This window comes from Rhodnius prolixus, unplaced genomic scaffold (genome assembly GCF_049639745.1).
Source record: "Rhodnius prolixus isolate KJV_2025 unplaced genomic scaffold, Rpr scaffold_2, whole genome shotgun sequence".
In the NCBI taxonomy this organism is placed as follows: Eukaryota; Metazoa; Arthropoda; class Insecta; order Hemiptera; family Reduviidae; genus Rhodnius; species Rhodnius prolixus.
This window is the reverse complement of record NW_027411592.1, coordinates 10,178,697-10,201,785: the sequence shown is the minus strand read 5'-3', so window position 1 is coordinate 10,201,785 and position 23,089 is coordinate 10,178,697. Positions and strand designations below refer to the sequence as shown.

Below are 23,089 nucleotides of genomic sequence, written 5' to 3'. Positions count from 1 at the left end.
TAGTTAAATTAAATGTGAACATTTGCAGAAAACCAGGCCAAGAACCGGCAGACGTGTTGAACGATATCGGCAATATGCTTGCAAATTTAACAGACGAATTAGACGCCATGCTGGAAGAAGAAAAACGTCAAGGATTAACAGACGATTGAAAACTACTCCTCATACCCCACATCACAAATTTATAAATATAAAATTTAAATAATTTAGAACCAGAGCCGACTGGATTTTTTTTTAGAGGTGTATTAAATGAAAAATATATATATAAATATATTGATTTTTCACAAAAAAGGGGGGTGGAAGGAAATGCACAGAAATGTTCATTACGTGCTGAAAGTAGTAATTTATATTTGTTGGCAAGCACCAGTTCTACTTCATTCTGTTTTTTTTAGTTACAATTATTTGTAATAAGATCATAGAATAAATTGCCTGAACATTTTTACATAATTAAATTATATAAAGAAAGAAGAAATTATGTAGAGAAAGAAAAAAAGAAAATTATAGTCTACCTCTTCTAAAATCTTCCAAAAAGAGCACGATCATTTAAAATTAAGTAAATAAAAGAATTCCTAAAGTATAATTACAGATTTTTGTTGTTGTGTTTTGTTATTTTGCAAAAACCTTTAAATTTTTTAATTAAAACAAACAACTAATAATAATATACAAATTAAAAGAAAAATGTTACTTAAAATACTTACTAAGAGGTTAGATTTTTTTTTTTTGTTATTTTAATTTTAGACTTTCTGAAGGGCAGTATGATGTCCTTACATTGATTTTTGTATTTATTGATTTGATGAAAAAAATAAATAAAATAACAGAAAGAGAGAAAATAAATGTTTATAATTCGAGATTTGACTTAAATATGGAAAAAGTTTGTTGTAAATATTTTTTTTTTTGTGGTAACCAATTATTATTGTTTAAATGCATAGATTATATTAATTTCGAATAACGTCGATTATATACATATATTACTATTTAATTAATACTAAATGTATAATTATTATTATTGTAAGTTTTGACTTAGTCTTTTTTATCATTTTCATCATGGTAATTTTTTTTCAGTCTTTCTGTTATATTATAAGTGAATAAAAAATTAATTTAATATATAGGAAGGGTTGCGAGGAAGAACTGGAGGAGAGTCATTGTTTCATTGTAAAGTACGAAGTCGATTTCTCTGACTCTGCAGGGAAGAACGATTAATAGAAGGGACGTGATGATTTATTTTGTCATTGAAAAAAAAAAAGCAACATTTTCAAAGTGTGTGAAGCGTATTTTTTGGTTTGGCGCCTTATGGACCTTGCTGGCGAGCTGGCGTCAAACGTGGAGTCGGAACATAAAAAAATTTACTTTTTACACGTTCCATGTAATGAATGCTCTCATGTTTCATTACTTTGGACATTTTTTCAGGCTTTTTTAATTTTTGTTCTCCTAAAACGTCATCTTTCCTCACTAAAATTTCTAATTGTATCAGAAAATTATTAATTTTTTAGTAAGGACTAATGAGAACAAAAAATTAAATATATGTGGAAGTTAAAACAATTCCTTCGCAAATCTTGAGAACGACATGCCATATTATATGGGACTTTAATCGATCTTCCTTACGGATTAAACGCGATTTCCATCGTTTCTTGTTTAACATTCTGATTCCTTTATCTCTGTGACCAATAAGATTTTACCAATGGCAAAATAAATAAAAATCAATTTTACTTTTCATACCATCACACTGTATAAGTCATTAAATCATGCCTATTTTTTGGCCAAAAGTAAACTTTGATCAACTTCTCCGCGACCTATCTTACAGATATACAATGACTGCTACTACTTTTTTTTTCGTTTATATATAAAAAGGTGATTTATTGTTAATAATTTATATTTTATTTATAAATATATATATAATTAAAATATTAAATAATTAAAAAATAATAATTTTTAAAAATACCGGCGAATGCAGTGATTATAGAATATCACAATCGAAAGTGCCCTAAATATTAAAATAAAATAAATTCCCTGGTTTAGAGCTAAAAAATTTTCTGGCTTAAAGCTAACCAGAAAGAAAAAGTAAAAGAATACATGTTAACTATTAATAATATTGCACATTATTACAATTAGTTACTTTTTTAACCATTTAATATAAAAAAGAAATACAATTATAATTTAACAATATATTAAGAAAGAAAAAAAAAAATAATAGTAATTTTTTTGTACAAATTGTGTATAATTGTGGATGTGTGATATAAATATTCAAAAACAAAATAAAATGAAAAAAAAAAAACTTTGAAAGAAGAATTATGGAGAGTCATGCCTATATGTTTTCTATTGGATTTTTAGAGTTACATATTTATATATAAAAGTTTATATAAAAAAAGACTGGAATTGCATTTTTCTTTTCTTTTGCGATGAATATATACAACAAAAAGAGAGAAAAAAAAAATTGTAGCGAGTAAAATGAAATATTTAGAAAGATATTTGTATAATATAATCGACTGTATGTATTTAGCGCATTTCTTAGAGTAGAACCAGAAAGTATAAATAAATAAAGAAAAAAAAAAACTGTGAAAAATACAAAAAATATTAAAAATGAAAACAAATTATTGATTTTTTTTAAATCTATTTTTCTTTAAAAATGTTTTTTGAACTTCCTCACATATTTCAGAATTGTATTTTTTGATGCGTTGGTGTTCTTTAATTCTGAATCTTCAAGGTACTGAAGAATGTTGTTGTTGATATTTGAAGAACTGCTGAGAGATAGATCTACCGAGACAGTTCTACAGAACTTGGTAAAGAGGTAATATGATAAAATCACTTTTTCGATAACTCGCGAGATTTTAAAGTGATGTGTATTAATTAATAAAGCGCTGCTACTCAATTTACTCACGGAGGCTTTTGTAGACGATACAGAGCTAATGCCAAGTAAGAGATTAACCCCACTGTACCTGTTGAGTGATGATTGCTCCTGGAGGAGATTAACCCCTACCACACCAATATGAATGTATTTTAGGGCCTAATTAGTCTCATTATACCATGTAAAGAATTCAAGTTAAGCCAAAGCTCCATCCGTAAGCCCGGGCAAGAGCTTTGTAGTCGTGTTTTTTATGTTGAGAAACCATTATGTAAGGCTTAAGATGTGACTTGCACTTTAAAATATAATTTATTTATTATTTAAATATTTTAAGTTTTGTAAATAAATAAGAGTAGGGTTAAAACTACGTTAAACCGAAGAGTGCCAAAATTATATACTACCACAAGATACACTGCTAAGACCTAAGTAATATTTAATTTACTCATTTTGTAAAAGAACAGTCAAGCAGGAAGAGTTAGCTGCTGTACATAATAATACTGGGTTTCTCTTCTTAGTAACTCACGTTACGATGAAAAAATCGTACAGACATTTTTCATTAAAGAACGTTAAGTATGATGAACGCAAATTTCTAATCTTCAAAACTAATCACTCTTCCGGTAAGCAATATTTTACTCAAATTAAGGTTTTTAATTTTAACGAGAATCATAGTGTACATCAGTCTTATAACTAAAAATTAAAAAGAAATTAACTGAATTGCATCATGTAATATGCGAAAGATGCATGTCTATGAAATGTAGCGTCCTTTAATAGAACTATCAGTTCTATTAAAGGTAAGGGACCGCTAATTAACAAAGGAGTTAATTCAATGTTTCTAATTATTTCCTCCTTTTGTAGCGAATTAATTAGGTTTTTTAACTTGTAGAATTGAAAAGGAAAAAAGATGGACTGTGAAATGAGTATTTAAAGTTAAAAATAAATATTGAGGGCTTGCCCGGTGAAATAACTTAATTCTTTAGGTAAACGAAAAGTTTAATAATTTAATAGAACTGACCACAAGTACTTAAAATAAGTATTTCCGTGCCATCTAGCGAAGAAAGCTTGAACTATTCAATCTACTAGTTTTGACTAATGTCGCTAGATAGCACTGACTGCAATTATCTTTCACTTTCCAATTTTAATTAAGTTGATTATTAATTTCCTATAACCTGCTACAAGCACTTGAAAAGATCATTCTCATGCTATCTAGCGGTGATAGCCTGAACTATTCTTTCTAATTGTTTTGATTAGTGTCGCTAGATAGCACTGACTACTATTTTCTTTCACTTTAAAAATTTAATTAAGTTGATTATTTTAATTTACTTTGACCTGCCTTAAGCAGTTGAAAAAGAGCATCCTCATGCTATCTAGCGGTGAAAGCTTGAACTATTCTTTCTAGTAGTCTTGACAATTGTCGCTAGATAGCACTGTCATATTATTTTGTTCCTAAAAATATGCACGTTTGCTATATTTTCAAATATGAACATACTGATAAAGTCATTGGCAAGAAACTAAGAAACAATTTAATCTAGAGTAACCTTAATTATTTTATTATGGGAATCAAACGAAGGAAAGCGATATAATATTATCAAAGCAGTTATTCATTTTGACCCTAAAAGTGTTGGGCAGCAAAAATAATCGAAAATTTTTAATCCCACCCGCCACACCCTGCGCGCCTTACTTACCTAAGTACTCTGATATTACAGCCGCACACACGAGAAGGTAGATTGCATTTTATGCATTTTTTCCACTAAAAAAAAAATTATATCAGCTTACTTCCATTATTATTAATTAATAATAATCTAATACCACGTAACTATAATATTTTTAATTATAAAAACTGCTCTAGTTGCAAAATAATTAAATAAACAATTAAACTAATAAAAAAAAATCATTTGTTAAAATCAGTCGCTACTAGACAGCTCTTTCACTCGTAAGTTTATCAGTTTTCATATTATTTCCTTAGTGATTCTCGAACACCAATTTATAATTAATTACATATGTATGGCTTTTAACCATAGCCTGCAATTATTACATATTACTACTTACTTAATTTTGACTTTGGTTTTTTGTATTTATTTATTTAGTTTTCTTTTTTACTTACTCAAGTCAAATCGGACAAAAACAATAAATGAACTAATGACTTAATAGAAAATAGTCACTGTTAATAGTTAATAATTTTTTATTACTTATTCTATACTTTATTTGCAATTCCATCGTAGTAATAATTCTTCTTGCACTAAGAGTAGTTTTTTTATGCTACATATTATAATAATTATTTTATCAGATGGCCTAAACGTCCAAATTAAGAGTCAGAAAGAGGAGAAAGCTATTTCATTTTTCAAACAAATACAACTTAGCCGTCACTAATACCCTCGACCCACCCTAAAATCAAATTAGGAGAATTTGAAATGAAAATTTCAGCACTTAAAATAAAAAGAATTATTGTCCAAAACAATTTTATTATGTAACATTCATTAATAAAACCGTATAGAACATATTGAATTAAATAAATTGTTTTCCATAAAACTAGTCTAAAAAGTTTTTATTGTATAATATATGTATGTATATATTTATATTCAATTTACAATATTCAAATGTGAAAAAATATATATATACGATAAATATTTCCAATTCAAACCTTTCTTTTTTTATTTTTTAGTCAACAATAAACTTAGAGGAACAACTTAGAGGCCATCCAGAAGTTTTCTTCATAAATATTCGTGTATCTCCACACTTAACAGCATCTTACTAGGGGAATAAAGCATTAGATAAAAACTGAAAAAACTACATTATTTGGCTCATACTGTATTTTCCAAGAAAAAAATAAGTGGTACTTTTCCTAATGGAAGATAAAGCATATATAAAATGAAAATACAGTAAAGAAAAAAATGTGCAAAAACCAGAATTATCAATTTCTTTTTTCCATTTTTTACAAAAATTCTAAAATTTCTTTTTAAAAGCTCATTCTTAAATTTAAGAAACAAAACAAAAAATTAATATAAAGCCATTTTCTTTTTCGTTATTTATTGACTTAATACAGCGCGTATTTTTAATATAGTTTAGTACAGATAAAGCGACTTAGATTTAAAAATTATAATACAGGGTCAGTACCCCAATAAAGCTCCAAAAATAAATGTATATATTAATGATATATTATTTACGGAAATAAATGTTCAATTTCCCACGTTCATTATTATCACTTTCAAATTAGGTTTGCCTACGTTTTTTACATGTTCTTTCTTATTTATTATTAATTTTGTTTTACCTAAGTAGATCACAATAATAGCAAAAGTAACCAATTAATGCTTTTTATAAAACAATTATATATTTAAGATAGTTAAAACAAAATCATTTAGTTGGGGGGAACAAATGATAATCCTTTATTTTAAATGTACATACCACTATTTGATTTTTAGTTATTTATTCTTTTTTATTAGTTGATTGTGCATTTTTATTTTACAGCTTTATCACAATATTTTTATTTTATCTACTTAAGATTTATAATATATTTACATTTTATGATCTTTACATGTTTAACAATAAGTTTAATTTTAAAATCAACGGATAACTATAAAAAAAAAATAGCTATTCTTTTTTTTTAATATTAATTTTAATTATGAAAAAAAATTTAAATATGACTTTTTGTTTTGGTTAAACGTATAAAGATCAAAATGCAGCAGAGAGCGAGCAATTGTACACGAGAGAGAATGAAACTGTGAGAAGTTCTCTCTGCTCTTTAGTTGTCAGTACTCTCTCGACGAAACTGGGGCTGTGTAGGAGGTGGAGGTGGCGGAGTAGGTCTTGGAGGTCTTCTGGATATATCGCTGCCTGTTTTGTAACAAAGAGTATTTGTTATTTTCAATGAAATACACACAAATACAAATTTTTTGAAGTACACACCATGACCAATCTTGCAATCACCATTGCCAAGTGCAATGTTCTCATCTTTGCACGCAGTTAGAAAATTTAATACCTCATACTTATGCAAATTTGTTTTAGGTCTACGTAGCTAAGAGTTAATAATTTTTATGGAAAAGAAGTGAAACTTAATTGTAACATAGCCGTTTTTTCGAAAACACATCTTAGATCCTTTTGATTTATTGATATTAATATTTGTTATCCCTTATACTCTTCTCTAAAACTGCTGCCGAAAATCTTTAAACAATGAATAAAAATTACCTGAAGTGTCAATAATGCTACCCTCTGACGCAGCTCTGTGGTGTCCTGGATAGCTGGTCAAACATTCTGGTTTCCTTGGTTTTTCTGGTTTATCACTAGTATCTTTTTTATCTCTTTCATTATTGCTCACTGAAATGTATGAAAGTGAGAGTTAGCAAACATACTAACTTAAATATTTAAACAACTTTAGTTTTCTAATCTAGTAGTTGTAGTATTATTTATTGATATCTATGACATTTCCTGAGAGAAAATGTACACGCACCATTGCTTATATTTTGCAACTGAATCTTTACTAAGATGATGATGCACTGTTCTTCAGGAACTGAAGCTGAAATAGGTTTATGTGCTTTGTAGACCTTTTTAAGTCTAACCTTTATTTTGTAAGGTTGGGGTATAACACTTATTCAACTTACTTTGTTTTTTCTCGGCAGCAACTTTGTCATTGTTGACATGGACTATAGCTACTTGTTGCTTATCTAAACAATATAAATGAGCACGCTCCAGACTCCTTCCTTCCACCTGAAAAAGTAACAAATCTTAATTATAATCTGGGATTACGTACAGAAGCGGAGTGACAAACTATACTATTTTTAAGTAATCTAAGCTCTGTTCATACTTACTGGATCAGTAGGTGAGTCGAGGCTGCCGGGACGAATGATTCTGAAGGATGAACTGTGCGGTCGCTGAAGGACGGCCGGTCGCTCTGGAATGGCCGGTCTCTCCGGCACAGCCGGTTTGTCACCGTTATTGCTTGTCAGGTCCACTATTGTTCTTGGTGCCGGAGTAGGTCTGCCAGGCGGTCTTTTACGATCTAAAGTAGAATATCCTCCAACACTCATGGCCGGACAAGCTTCTTGCAGTCTTATTTTTCGAACATCTTCTCCAGATTTGGAAGTTCGCTTATCTAATCTACCACTTCCTATTAGGCCTGAATTCAATTTTTTAAATTCTAATTAAATAACTTCGTGAGAGTATTGAGCACAAATAAATGTTACCAATTTTATTGAAGATTGAACATTTTCTTTATTTTACTGCTTTCTTTTTTCCAGTTATCCTCCTAGAGGATACTTAAAAAAAAATCATGATTGTACTGATAGGATTATAGGTTCCTAAAATGAGCGACAATAATTTAATACACCTTGCAAGCTTACCAGAACTGTACACATATATTTGCATCACAACCCACATACTCTACAGACAAAATCACTTTTAGTACATTAACTATGGTTCCTGTCCATAGTTTGTGGAATTATGGTAAAATCACAAAGTACGAAAGCAAACTACAAAGTACGAAAGAGCTAATTGAAGGTCTGACAGTTTAGCAACTGATGTTCCCTAGCACATTATTGTAGCCATGTGGCCACCATGTGTACCTTTTCAGTCTAGAAGTTTTGGCTTAGCCAAAAAAATTATCGAGTAGAGCAATTTATTGACCAAATATTAATTAAATAAAATTTACCTTGACTATAATCTTCAGATTTTTGTAAACTGTCAGAAACTGGTCGGTTTGGTAACTGTGATTGTTCATTAACTATGGCTAGCCTTTCGCTATGTTCTTCGGGAACATCAATAATTGGCGGCAGACTTTTACTATCCTCCACTTGCCTAACAGCTGGTAACGGAAGACCTTCCACTGAAGGACAATCTTTCTTTTTAATTTCTTCTCTTTTCAATTCCTCCTTTTTATTAATGTCCTTAGATTCCTTAAACTCTTTTGTTCCGGTTTCCTTTTCTTTTACTTCTTTGGTACTAGTGAACTTAGTTTCTATTAGTTTTATGTCTGCTTTCCTATCTTTATTTTCATCTTTATTTTCTGCACAAGAGGTAGTCGTAATGATGGTACTTGTATTAGTGGAACTCGTCGAAGTGCTAATAACCTTCTCCTCTTTAACACCTACGCCTTTATCTTCACTTTTAGGATGGTTAACAGGAGGGTGTGGAGCTGTCGGCTTATGTTTACGTGATGGCACCATCGGTTTAGGACTTCCGTGAGGTGGACTAAAATCAAATACATTTTCATAGAATTAAATGCTCTGCACAATTACCAAAAATTTGGATTTGATATTTGGTATTTTTGTTATTTTATTTAGATTTCTTCATTACTTTAAGTAAAGTAATCGCCTTTTTTTCAGGCATGGCTTAACGTCCAAATACCGATTAGGAGTAATGGACGTCAAAACTAATTAGGAAGTAGTTAATTTAATTGAATAATAATTTTCGAAAAGTATTCAGTGAAACAAACCTATTGTGATCGGATAAACTGTCATTTGACTGAGTTCGTTTAATATCTACAGGAGCCAAACTGTCACTTTGAGATTCATTGTTGTGTCCATTGATAAAGCCTACGTCTTTACTTAATGTTACATAAAAATCAATTTCTATAAGGAAAAATTAACAAAACAATTTATTAAAAACTTAAACAAATAGTTTTACAAAGATGTAATAAAATCATCATAATAGAAGACATTGATATTTACCATCCCGAAAGAACCAGTCACAAAACGACACCAGACTATCCACAATTATGCTATGTAGATTAGCAACGTTCATATTTAACCTGTAAAATGATCAATAAAAAAATACTATTAATGTGAAGCAATTAGAGGTGCAATAACCAGACTATTACCTTTTTTCTTACTGCCCTTTACAGTTTTCAATCTTTCAATTTTTATCTTGTCACATTTATTTTTAATTTTTAATTAATTTGTAGAGTTAAAACAATATTAAAACTGTCCGGTAGGACAGTTGTATAAGGGTTGACCATCAAAAACTGCACGAAAAAGTGTAACGTTGAAAAACACCCAACTTTGACAATTTTTTTCTATTTTTCTATAAAAGATAAAATTCCCAAATTTTCTTTATAATATAGGGCAAATCCTCCTTTATAACTGTAATTTTTTTGCAACCACCCAGATCTAATAGGTTTCGAGAAAAAAGTTGCCGAAAATGAGCAAAAACGGCTTTTTCAAAAAATGTTCTTGTTCTTGTTCTTCTTCTTCTTCTTCTTGTTGTTGTTGTTCTTGTTACCTTTTTTGTAAACAACGTAGCGCCTAAACGCGTGAACCGATTTTCATGAATGAGGTGTCATTCGATTCGGAATTTTATGTAGATGTGCCTTTTGGGGGTCTCGGCCCTGTACATCGCATGGGAGAGGAGTTAGCCCCCTTTATGTAAGGCCCCCTCCAAAATTATTATTACTAATTACTCTGTGAATCTTGGCCCGATTTTGAAAAAATTTGGTAGGATGATAGGGTTAGGGCTCCCCTACCTAACAATAAAGCGACGATCTGCTCTTACACTTGTTAAGGGGAAGTATAGCAATCGTTTCAAATTATCGACACGTGAACCGATTTTCATGAATGAAGTGTCATTCGAATCGAAATTTTGTACAGATTTGTACTTTAAAAGTCTCGACGCTATGCCTCATAAGGAGGGGAGTTCGCCCCACCCAAATAAGGCCCTTTCTAAAACTATTATTACCAATATTTCTACAAAGCTTAGTCCGATTTTGATAAAATTTAGCTCAAATAAGTGGTTAAAGCTCCTCTACGTGGCTGTGAAGTGCCATCATGCTCTTACACCTACTAAGAGGAAGTACTGCAATCGTTAAAATTATCAATGAGTGAACCGATTTACATCAATGAATTGTCGTTCGATTCAAAATCTTTGCCTTTTAGGGAGAAGTACTGTAATCGCAGTTTATTTTTCTTGCTCCTCTTAAAAGGAAGTACTGAAATCGCAGTTTAATTTTGCTATTTACGTACAAATACCTTCCTATTTTATTCAAAACGCTTTCTCAAAAAAATGGTTATTGAGGATGGTTTGGGGACCGCAACTATAATCATTCTTTAAAAAGATCTCTCCAGTGGTAGTTACGGTTCCGATTTAACACCTTATCAGGTTATAATGATAGAATAGCTTATTCCAAATTTTAAAAAATCTGTAAAGCAGACGTAACTTTGCAAATAGACAAAAAGGAAAATCTATCCAAAAGGTACAAAAATCTCCTTAACAAAAACTTACAGTTTTAAAAGTTAAGTATAAGGGTTGATTAAACGCCAAAAGGTACACAAATCAGCAGTTCCCAACATTTCATTAATACTTCATTGATATAATTTAAGTAATTTTACTGCATTAACTTTTCCTTCACATTTTTTAGAATTTATTAGATGTCACAGACCCTTATGCTGGCCAGTTCATTCATAATATTTTTTTATTATAATTATGATGAAATGAGTGATGAATTATTCTGAGTAGTCACATATACATGCATGTTAAAATAGAAAAAAACAAAGTTAGAGTCGGCCACTTTTTAAATTTCAATCACGGAGGATTCAAAACAATATTTCAGTCTTAAATTCGTCTTACCGAAATATTCGTGAGCACAAATAACATACATTTAATAACAAGTAGATTATTCAACAATATTTACTCATTTCTCAATTGTAATTTAATTTAGTCCCCCTAATTTTACTTATGGTAAAATACTGGAATAATTAGCTGTCCTAAAAATATGCATATCTTTATTTTCTTTATTTTATATTACATATATATAACATTGTGGGAAGAACACCTAGATTGAGAATGTAATTGAAGAAAACTATATTATTTGCGATAAAGCCAGATTATTTATTACTTATTATTACAAACGTTTGACTACAACATAAAATAACAATTACTTTAATCGAAGAATGAACTTAAACCAATGATTTTTATTTAAAAATAAAAATAAATGCATAAAATCATTGATGTAAAAAAAGTTTATGAATTTTTTAGCCTCTTATTTTTTTTATATTTTTTATAACGTTTTCTTTTTCACCTGTGATTAATAGTTTGATTATTATAGATAAATAGATATTACAGTCAATCTAAGTTAAATGGTGTGCTACTTGAGTAAATATTTTGTAGACGAAAATGGCCAGCATAAGGGTCTGTGACATCTAATAAATTCTAAAAAATGTGAAGGAAAAGTTAATGCAGTAAAATTACTTAAATTATATCAATGAAGTATTAATGAAATGTTGGGAACTGCTGATTTGTGTACCTTTTGGCGTTTAATCAACCCTTATACTTAACTTTTAAAACTGTAAGTTTTTGTTAAGGAGTTAATATAGCGCAATGAGCAGTAATAAAAAATTGTTAACGAACAAACTAATTAATGAAATAATTATTAAATCTGTTTCTACCCAATATTATTAGAATCGTCATTAGGACTCCATATAATGTTAGGGGCGATTACTATTGCTAAATTCTGTGGTGTCATCTTATTAGAATGTTTGTTACTAGCCAGACTTGCAAGAAACTTGACCAGATAGTGTAGATTGTCCAAATTTGCCTGAGGCAAACTGTACACTACGTTCCATAAAGCTGATAATCCACCTTTCTGGTTTCCAGAAGCCATTGTCCTACAAAGAAATATTGATAACGTTACATGTTCGCAATTTTATTAATATTTTATGGAATATTATTATTATATAAAAGAAAATAAAAACCTTGCAGCCGACATCCATTGATCATAAAGGCGGTGAGTTAGTAGAGGTTCAGGAAGTTCTCGTAAATAGGATTTTAGCACTCCAGCAAACAAATGTGGATCTCTAAATTGTAAAGCAGTCTCAAAGTCTAGATAGTTAGCATCAAGGCTTAATTTCATCCGCCTTAATTTTGAAGCACCTAAAGTAGCACAATACTTAAGATATCAATGCAATATTGGTTAAAAATATGGTATTTTTCGCACTACTACAATAGGAACGTGATTTGAGCCAAAGAAAAGGTTTTTCATTTTATGTTCGCTCTAGATCGATAGAGATATCGACGTCGCAATTCTTTAACTTTGATAAACTGTTCTTTAAATATAATTCAAATTGATCTCTCAGTTTTCTTTTATCATTCACTTGTTAAATACGACAATGAGATAAGGAATTTTAGCAATTCCAAGACATAGTTGGAAAAAAAATGACCTTCTGCCGAAGGAAACAGCAAAGTTTGTGAAGATAAACTGAAAAAGATGTTGGTTGAACAACATTCATCTCCACATCGATTTTTTAAAATTTAAGAATGGGGACATCTGTTTAGGCAAGACAATTTAATGAGAAGCTGTAGCTGTGTTGTTTGTACCAAGCAAAAGTACCGTAAGACTACAACTCACACTCATATCGCCCCTAAATATAGCTGCCCTTAATTAACAGCAGTCAGTAAGGGACAGAACTTTACACACAAAATTCTATTTTTCTAATCTACAATAAACCGCTACTTTACAAGCTCCATGCAGAAATAATGGCATATTGGCAGGTTCTTCATAAGTTAACTCCAGCGCAAGCTCTACTCAGATTAGAAACTTGCCGAGAGCTACTTGAATTGTCTGAACATCGAAAATTATAGCTGATGAGAAGGCTTAATCCAAATTGCATTATTAACGCTAAAGTTGTGAACAATTAGCTCAGCCAGTTAGAAAACGTGCTAATTTGGAACACCAAGTGATGACACACTTTTCTGGAATTTGAGAGAATTATAATTATGAATTCATTTCAGAAGGCAAAACTGTTGATTCTGAGACAGCTAAAACGTGAGTTTGTAGCTTAGACTCAACAGGCAGCAAAAGTGATTCTAAAACGAACACGCTTTCTACAGGGTAATGCACCAAACTACGCAGTGTAATTGAGCTAATACCATCCTCATCTTAAAAACAAATTCTTTATATGCTCCATCAGATTATCAATTGTGGTTCATTTCTATCGAGATTGGAAGTACAAAAATGTTAAGGAAGTCACAGCAGCCGGTCAAAATTCTTACTTTATGAATGTGAAGAAACAATGTTCTAAATAAAATAGGTTGGTAAATAATAGCAGATTTTTTTCAGGAAGCGCTTAAGTCCAACTACCAAATTAGTGCCTTAAACGTGGACGAAGTCTTTTCTTTCTGGTAACATTCTACCAATAATTAAAAAAGAAGCTACACACTGGACTCGAAATGGGGATCTCCACAGTCAAAATGTTATACGAGTATTAAAAATAATTTCCTACGCACACCACAAATAAAAGTTTTTACAGAACTTTGAATTTAATTTAATTAACGAACAATAACTAATTAAACTTAATATTTTATTGAAGTATCAGGTTACCTGGGGCTACTCTAAAAAGGCCTTCTTCGGCAATGCCTAACTCTAATAGACCACACACACACAGCTCTATTGGATATGCAATTTTCCTACCAGTCACCCTCAAGTGTTCTTCTAACGGTCTTCCAAAAACTGGTTTCAAATTACTTTCATCTGAAACACGACTTTCTTGTTCATAGTTTTATTAACATGTAAATTGTTCATTTTTAGAGAATTAATATGGACACTTTACGTACATATTCTTGATTCCATTTCTGGTATGATTTCATCCAAAATGGCTACAGCGGTGACATGGTAATTTCTCTGCAATTTGGCATATTCTAAAATTGTGGAAGCAAGTTCAGATTCCCTTGATATTAACTGAAGCATTTCACATGCCAACGCGTCCTAAATTGCAATTTTTTAAATTAAAGCAACAGACATTTGATGGAAACATTAAAAATAATATATTAAAAAAAAAAGAAAATAGTATAGAATTATTAAGAGCCGTAGATCCTTTGTTCGATCTTGACTCACGGCTCTAAGAGTTTTTCCTCTCGGAGCCTGAAAATCCTAGGTATCACTATCACATGTCAGTGACGAAAGGAATAGTGACTTGATTCGGCAATTCACAGAGACTGGGCCAAAGCCAAACACGCCATTATTAAAGACAAAATAGAGAAAACAAGAAAAAAAAAGAAGTTTTTTCTTACCCGGCATTGTTCAACTTTTGCTTCAGCTTCTTCTAATTCATCTTTGATTGAATCAGCTTTCGAGGCAGTCGTCGAACTGCTGTGCTTTAATGCTGTTAAATATCTGTAAAAAAAAAAATAACAATAATTTAATTGTTTAAAGGATAAAGCATTTAATTAAAATGGAAAATTAAATTAAAGTGGTGGATTAAAATTTATTAAAATTTTTAATTGCTTTATAACAAAAGCTTGCAATTTCCTCTATAATCTGCATCTATTTTTTCACCAAATTCCTTCCACGTTTTCCTTTGATTCTAGGACTAGATCCTTGACTTTCTTTCTTTGTTGTTTATACTTTTCGTGGTCATTCGACGATCTAGAGTTCATGTAACACTTCTTAATTCTTTCTTTATTTTCAGTTCCCCTCTCAGATCCTCTATCCACCCCGCTGTTTTCTTTTTCCAAATACCTATTTTGACATTCCGCAAACGTTCTCTTAGGATAGAACTAATGATTTGAAAGCCACTAAACTCTTCCAGATCTTCGCTTTTCCACTGTTTTTCTTAATATTCCTGTTTTTTCTTTAATTTTTCGTTGGTACAACTCTCTTACTTCTTCAGCCTTTAGTTTAAACGAGTTTATCCTTTCCCTAACCTTCTGGAAGTGATTACCTTTTTATTTAAATTTTCCGGAGATAATCGTTTCATCAATACCACATAGCGATCACTACCTATTTCATAGTGTCTCTTCATTCTTATATCCCTTATACTTCTACTTCTATAGATACTTCTACATACTAAAAAAGAATCTATAACAGATCTTTCTTCTCGACTGAGATCTTCCCTTGTGTCGATTTTTACAGTCGATTGTAAACATGTGTCGATTTTTATGTGGAAACATAGAGTTAGCAACCACCAGATTATTAGCCAGACAGAAATCAAGAACTTTTTCTCAATTCCTTCCTAGAATCCCTTTCCAACTCTCTGTATCATTTATAACTCTTCCGTTAAGGTCACCTGCGATAATGCAGTCGTATTTGCATATGCAGCTACTCCTATAGGACTCTTATTATTCCCGTCATCCCAGTTCATTGATTAATTTAAATTCTCTTTCCTCACAATACAACCCACTCTCCTTTGCTATTTCTCCTCCAGTGACTGCAGCAGAGAAATTCCTTGACTATTATCCATTATTCCCGAACCTTTCTTCTTTATCTCCGTCAATACTAGGAGCTCCACTCTGCTCCTCCTGAATTCCACCGCGAGTTCTTCCACCTTTTCATTCATTCCTCTGATATTCCATGTAGCCATTCGAGTAATCCGTTTTTCTCGCCAAGTTGTTACCGTTGAAATCTGTCCAGCTTTTCTAGCATTATTTCTTGAAATCCATAAATTCTCGGGCTAACGAGAGATCGGATCCGCTGGAGGGGCTGCCTCCTCAAAGCTGGCAAGCAAGCTTCCCCGTCTGGGGAGAGCTCCGGGAAGGTAGCCCAGGGTATGTACTATAGGTGCCTTAGTTTATGCGTGAAATGTGGGTATATATGCGTGTACTCTTCTAGTGAATGTACTTGGTGTAATGTGCTGTGGAGTTGTCACTCCCCCAAGTACCGGCATGCAACAGATATTCCTTGCGGGGGTGTTTAATTTCCTATATTATTTATTTAAAGCGCTTTTTATCAAAAGACGCATAAAATTCTAAGTTACAGAAGAGTGGTTTAGCGGAAATGCCACTTTACTCAAAAAAGACTTGTTGAACTTTATCTCGAAAACCTCTACGTTTTCCTTTTAACGTTATAACTACCAACTCAAGTTGCTAATTACTTTTGTATGAAAATTTTTTCCAAATAAAGGTAATTTTAAACGAGTTTTGGTCTTTGCTGTAGCAGTAATGCAATTATTTATTCAAGTGTCTGTCTACTGCCTTAACTGACCATTTATTTGTTCCTGCGAAGAAACCATCTAATCCCACCATATTCTTAATTATTTTAGGGGAAACAAAACATTAGAAAAAAAAGGAAACATTTATAATTGATTGTCTCAGAAAAAAGATGCGACGAAAAAATGTATTCTCACTAGATTTTTAGGTAGAACGTCAGTACCAACATTAGGTACTTGTTTAAAACAGTTGGAGAGGGTAGAAATATAATTTAAAAAGCTTTTTAAGATATTAAATTAATAGCTTGCGTTTTTTTTTTATTATTATTATCTATAATATGATTATCTACTTCCTGGACAAAAATAACAGAAAGCACTGGATTTTTTCCCTCTGATAACAAAGAGATGGGAGAGACAGCACTTGTTTACTTTAAACTCGATATGTGCATAATATATAACTCGCTTTAAAGTGCTTTTATACAGCCTTTTTAAACCAAAAGTTCACTTGCTAGACTTTTAGATGTTGGTGGGTGGAAATTCAAAACAATTCATCACAGCCACCACTAGAAAACTAATTTTTTAGCTTCTCCTTTTCGAGGAACTATAAGTTACCTTTCCTCAGACCCTTCACTCTGGGGAAAAAAGTTTGGATTCAACAGGTGTGAAACCTAATAATTTTTTGTTGATTATAAGAAAAATAGGTTTTTAAAATGTTATCGTTTCAATGATTTTTAAATTTGAAATTTTGAGGCGACAGTAAGAACCAAAATGGAAAAGTAAATTTAAGCTTTCAATGAATTTACTATTTTGGTCTAATTCTATTTAATATACACACCTTGCAAAAACACACAATGGGCGATTTTTTTTTTTTTGAGCCCATAAAATATATGTTTTCATAGAAAATTTTACTTGATCAATTTTATATCAAATATACGATAGAACCATTAAAAAAAGGAAAGATTAAAAATATGAAAAAATATTATGGCAATTTATTGCAAAATAATTCATATAAAAAAGTTAGATTATTAAAAAAAAAAAGTCGACAATATAGTGTCATAATGTTTGAACAAAAGTTAAGATAATAAAAAAGTAAGATAAAAGATCTTTTCCACAAATTTGCAGAACTAAAAACCACAACTCACAGGCGTGCTGCGTTAAAAATAAATAGATAATTCAGCAATGATAACCCAATACAAATATATTTGTAATAAAACAATTCGAACACCAAGTTCAGCTGTTTACCGAAGGGCCACTTGATCATATTGTGGCGATCACCACCTCTCTTCTACTACCTCGCCCAATCTCAATAAAACTCATTCAAATGATACTGATTGAGGACACCATTTTCTCATTATCACAGACGCACCCTCGCAACCTCTCCAATAAATTATGGTTATACTATAGCTAGCTATACTTCAGAACCAACAAGTATAAATCATGTTTTTATACGTTCAAATTGAGAGAGTATACCCAATTTAAAAGAAATGAATAACAATTTAATTATTTCAAAATTGCACAGTAAGAACAAATGTCTTTAGGTACTTATTTAAATTTATACGTTCTCTTACAGTGCAAGAGGAATAGAGTTAAATTTAAATTGAGTTTTCACTTTCACAGAGATTTACTTGAAATAAAAAGTTGTTTTTTTTAACCACTTTATTAAGTAGATTTGTCATCTTTTTGAAATTTTATCTAAAACGGCTCCAACAATATTCTTTAAACTTTGATTACACATATACGTAGACCAATGTGGGAAAAATGAAAATTAGACCTTGCAAAAAAAAAGCTCTGAGAGTTGTTATTGAAGGTTCAAGACTTAGTTTTAAAAATATTGTTAAGTTCACTTCTTATTCTTACCTCGTTTTAGCTGAATCCATATCTAATATTAATTTTGAAAGTGTTCTTTTCTGTTTAACTATGTTTGGATAATCATTTTCACAAATATTATTCAGCGGGACAATAACATTGTTCTCCACTCGCATTTCGTGATCTACGATTGCGTTTGCTAGGCACATTTGTAGTTTACCACAATCAGTCACCACTTGCCTAAAATAAATAAATTAATTGTTACACACAAAATTAGTATTAATGCTTTCTAGAGTTGGGCCACTGATTTATATGTACTTTTCAAAAAAATATTGTCAATGCCGAAAAAAAAATATTGTGTACTTGAATTTTCCAATTGATATCAACTATAATAGTGATGATAATATCCAAGAAGTTGGATCTTTTTTTTAAAAAAATAAGAGAGGATTTGTAGGTATTGACAATTATATTTAATAAAAGTAACACTAAAAAAGTAAAATATTATTTTTTGTTTCTAGGAAATTTTTATTTTGTATAGCTCATTAAGTAAAAAATATTACATCATTTGCGACTTTAATTACTTGTTTTTATAAGCTTAACTACCTGAAATAGCATTACTAAATACGTGATACAAAATTCTCGTAAGTATTTCTGGCAATGAGACCAAACGTTTAGGTGGAAACGAAGAAGATAAGTAACAAAATGGATTTAGGCAGCACCGAACCATGATAAATCATACAATCTCCCATAGGGAAATGGTGCAGACTTGGAAGTAAATGATGGACAGCCTGCAACATCTATTTGTGATCTTCAGGCATGTTTACAGCAGACCAAGATTGAGTGTGATTTACCTCAAACCAACGGTACTAGACAAATTTATTTATCATTTACATTTTGCATTGGAAGCCATCAGATGTCGAGTAAAGGTACAAGAATCGCTGTCTGAAGAATTCGAAGTTAACAGGCTTTAAGTTAATTTTCCATCTCTAATTTTATTTAATTTGGTCCTTGAGCTAGCAATAAGAGAGGAACACAAATGGCAACAACTACAATCGTACCGTTCAGCTTATGAAGTACGCTGATGTGGTTATAATGGCACGCACAATGAATGCCTTAGCTTGAGCACGCAGTATACAAACTTTGGCAGCAAGTGAATGATGTGAAAACCTCAAGAGACCCGGGCAAAGAAGAGGAAACCATCGAGATTATGAACCACAAATGTGCAAATGTAACATCATTTAATTGTTTGGGGGCGGCTGTCCAGTTCCATGTAACTTGAAGGAGCCAACTGGTTCAGCCATTAAGGCTAAGCTTGCTACAGGAAAAAATGTTATTTTGCCATTTAAAAATGGCCCGTTTCAGAACGCTGTCCAGTCGTTCGAAACTTCTGATAATCCGATTTATTATCTGACCAGTTATTACAAAAGCAAGTAAGACGGGGTGTTACCTAAGAAAGAGGAGTTTGCTTTGAATGAGGAGAGGAAAATTCTCAAAATAATCCTATGAAGGAGAGAGTTCGATACAGAATTATTAGGTCTATGCGATTAGGAGGATGTTCATGGCTTTACTAAGGATCAGCAACAAAGGTCTCATTTGAAGCGTTCTTGGACGTAGATGCCTAAGGAGTATGGGAGTATGCAGATCAGTGCTTTAAGGTCCGCGATCGAGAAGAGAGGAGACCTAGGTTTTTTTCAGGGTGTAGCGCGCCCCGGGATGAGGTAAGTTTTATTTTATAACTTTCTCTTGATAATCGACGGATTTAGTTTTAAAAGTAAAGCACTCAGTACCCTGAATAAAAATTGCTGGTACAAATCAACATGGAACAATTATCAGAATAATGGTATTAAAGCGTTCCATCCAATGTGGTGATGTAATTTCTCCTTTCAGAACATCAATCAATTGGAATTTTTTAACATATATCAAATCTTCAGGCTTCATGCTTATATTTTACTAGGACAAATGATTGCAAGAAGAATAATTATCGTTTACCTTAGAAGATGTTCTTCTTCAAGAGAGGCACATTCCAGCAGCGACGTACCAAGGCAATATTCAGGATTTTTTTTCTACAACAGAAAACAAAAAGATATTATATTTCTCTTACTACTACAATAAGATGTTCGGAAACCTTTAGTGCATTACAGCCTTGTAACAATTCTTTCTCATGGCTAACATTTCCTGTCGAGGACACAGAACTGGAGAATTAAAGGCACAGATCAAACACAGCACAGGATCTCAAAAATAATTGAACATTGCCAACTAACGTTGGACTTAATACTAACTTTTGAAGAGAGGTGATTTTAAGGCAATTTCATAACCACATTTTAATAAAATATATATTCATGGATACTATGCTTATTTCCAAGATAATGCATGGTTTTTCTTGAGATGAATTCAAGGATCGGTCAGTAACCTGTTTCTAAAACATCGCCCTAAAATTGATATAATGGCTGCATGAAACCACTAATTTAGTGATACTATAGTTTCCGGCCTAATATCCAATCACTCACTGATCATGCTAAAGACATCTATACTTTAAAGTAAAAACAGTGCGAGTAACAGTGTGATATTAATGATTTCTTAGCAGCCATAACAGATCTAATTACAAATTTAATTAGCAGCAGTCCAAATGATCTGAATCGTTAGTAAAAGATGAAAAAAAAATATGCTGAATATGCAATAGAAAAGATGTCTTAAAATAAAATGTGACAATGAATTTCAAACATATTGCATCTTTAATTCAGACATTTATGTTCCGACATTCAAAGCATAAACTTTGTTAAAACCAAAACAAATGCAGAGATGTACGGAGGGAGTATTCGGAAGAGATAAAAGTCACCTGAAAATTTTTAAAATTAGTTGTCCTTAAATATCTCAAGTATTGCTCTCAAGTATACACGTACATTAAAGTAGATATGGACAATAAACTTACATTGCTGTCGTACCTTCCGAAAACAATGCTTTAAGGATTTTCGGATTAATAATTTCTGGTTATAAATGAAATAGTAAAGGGATATAAAATTTCGCAAAAACCCTGGAACCTTATAACCCATAACATTGTTACAATTTCTTAAATAATTTCAAAGCGGAATTTGTCACAATAGTTTCAAATTTTTAAAAGACAAACAAAATACATATACTCTTCAGAAATCTCAAATTGCCACCTGAACCCCAAAATGGATACTTTTTTCTAAATCTGCTTATTAAAATACCATAATAGATTGTCATTCGGCCTTTTTGTGGCTAATGTATACTTTTTCACCCATAGCTGTTATTTTATTTATAATTACATATTACAAACCAAGAAGTAGTAAAGGGCAAATTGAATAATAATATTGAAAGGCTAGGTCTCTTTAACAATAGTGGCCTTGACGTTAAGTACAAAAATGATGACGGCAGGCATGTTATGTTAAGGTCGTTAAAAAACATTTACAAACCTATACATTCAAAAATTAAAACAATGTCATGAAATATTTTATTACAAATTGATCTTATTAATGCAGCAACCAAGTAATTCTTAAAAACTAAGAAAACCTTAAAGTAAAAGATGAAGATACGTACCAGTCTTTTTTCTCTAACAGCAGGATCATGACCCGAACTTGGATTTCCAAGTTTCTTGCCCGTATTAAGGCAAGTTGTACGTATGAATTCCACACGTCTTTCCGCATCTTGGAGGTCATCCGAGAGAGCTTCAGTTTTTCCTGCCCTGATAACCAAAAATAACTTCAGTAAAAATAATAAATTAAAGCAGTTAGCCTTTAAATTGTTCAATGAAATTAAGTTTTACCTAGAAAAGGTTTGATCAGCAAGCTGTTTAACTCTAAAGAATTGTTTTTTCATTGTAAGTGACTTGCTTCGAGGACTTCCCTGCAGTTATTTCTGATAGTCAATTGAAACTGGACACTACACCAATACACATGTCTACGCACCTTTCTTATTTAAATTTTCACGAACTGTAGAAACAGAAATCGTATCCTTAGAAAAATGCCTACACCCCGCCCAAGGTTAAAGTCTAAACGAAATAGGCTTGTAAATGTCACCAAGCAATTAATACAATTAACAAAGTATACGCTGCAACTCTGTATGAATAAGATTAAAAAACGCTTATAACGCAAAATTTTAATGCAAGTAGCGTCAAGACGTAGAACTTCCACTTAACAAAAGTTAACCTGCCATCACAGAAAATATTAACACACCATGTAGTCTGTAGAGCGGATAACAGATCATCAACAGATTGCGCCACCTTACTTGCTCAGTGCTTATATCATCAAGAGAGGTTCATTTTTGGAATTTTCAGTTAAAGTAATAATTCGTACCAGGTTTTTTTTCTGGTCTTTATCTATAAAATTGGCTTCAAATTTCTCTTTTAATCAAAGAATTAGTCTTTAATTTCTATGCACTAAATTCATGTAATAGATATATAGGACGCTAATGGCCTCAGCTGTCGATGCGCCTAATTAATATAATACAAAATTAAAATGGAAAATTGAGATTACAGGAAGAGGTGCGGGTGGGTAGAAGTAGTTTTGTTTATTTTAACAGAATCATATTGCCTTTTCAAATTCAGAATGTTATCAATGCAACAGCAATTTTTTTATCTTTTCGATTAAAC

The 23,089-nt window shown here is 31.4% G+C and overlaps 2 protein-coding genes across 13 annotated transcripts in view; one reads left to right on the top strand and one right to left on the bottom strand.

Annotated features, from left to right (window-relative positions):
* Positions 1-2,607, top strand: part of ckn (CRK like proto-oncogene, adaptor protein) — a 357,411-nt gene extending 354,804 nt beyond the window's left edge. For all 12 annotated transcript variants that reach the window (XM_074120793.1, XM_074120795.1, XM_074120794.1 and 9 more), the window contains one exon: positions 29-2,607. In XM_074120793.1, the coding sequence (XP_073976894.1) occupies positions 29-149 (121 nt within the window). In that variant the 3' untranslated portion in view covers positions 150-2,607. The remainder of the gene's footprint in view (positions 1-28) is intronic.
* A 2,668-nt stretch (positions 2,608-5,275) lies between these two features.
* On the bottom strand, positions 5,276-22,720 carry LOC141450400 (rho GTPase-activating protein 44-like). The gene is made up of 16 exons (XM_074120780.1): positions 22,265-22,720; positions 22,039-22,183; positions 20,470-20,543; positions 18,532-18,720; positions 14,822-14,924; positions 14,366-14,516; positions 14,133-14,282; positions 12,508-12,685; positions 12,202-12,420; positions 9,493-9,572; positions 9,258-9,393; positions 8,475-9,013; positions 7,636-7,943; positions 7,429-7,534; positions 7,016-7,144; positions 5,276-6,664 (listed from the first exon to the last, which is right to left on the bottom strand). The coding sequence occupies exons 1-16, from the start codon at positions 22,315-22,317 to the stop codon at positions 6,573-6,575; spliced, it is 2,652 nt and encodes an 883-aa protein (XP_073976881.1). The 5' UTR covers positions 22,318-22,720; the 3' UTR covers positions 5,276-6,572.
* Between the last annotated feature and the right edge of the window lie 369 nt (positions 22,721-23,089).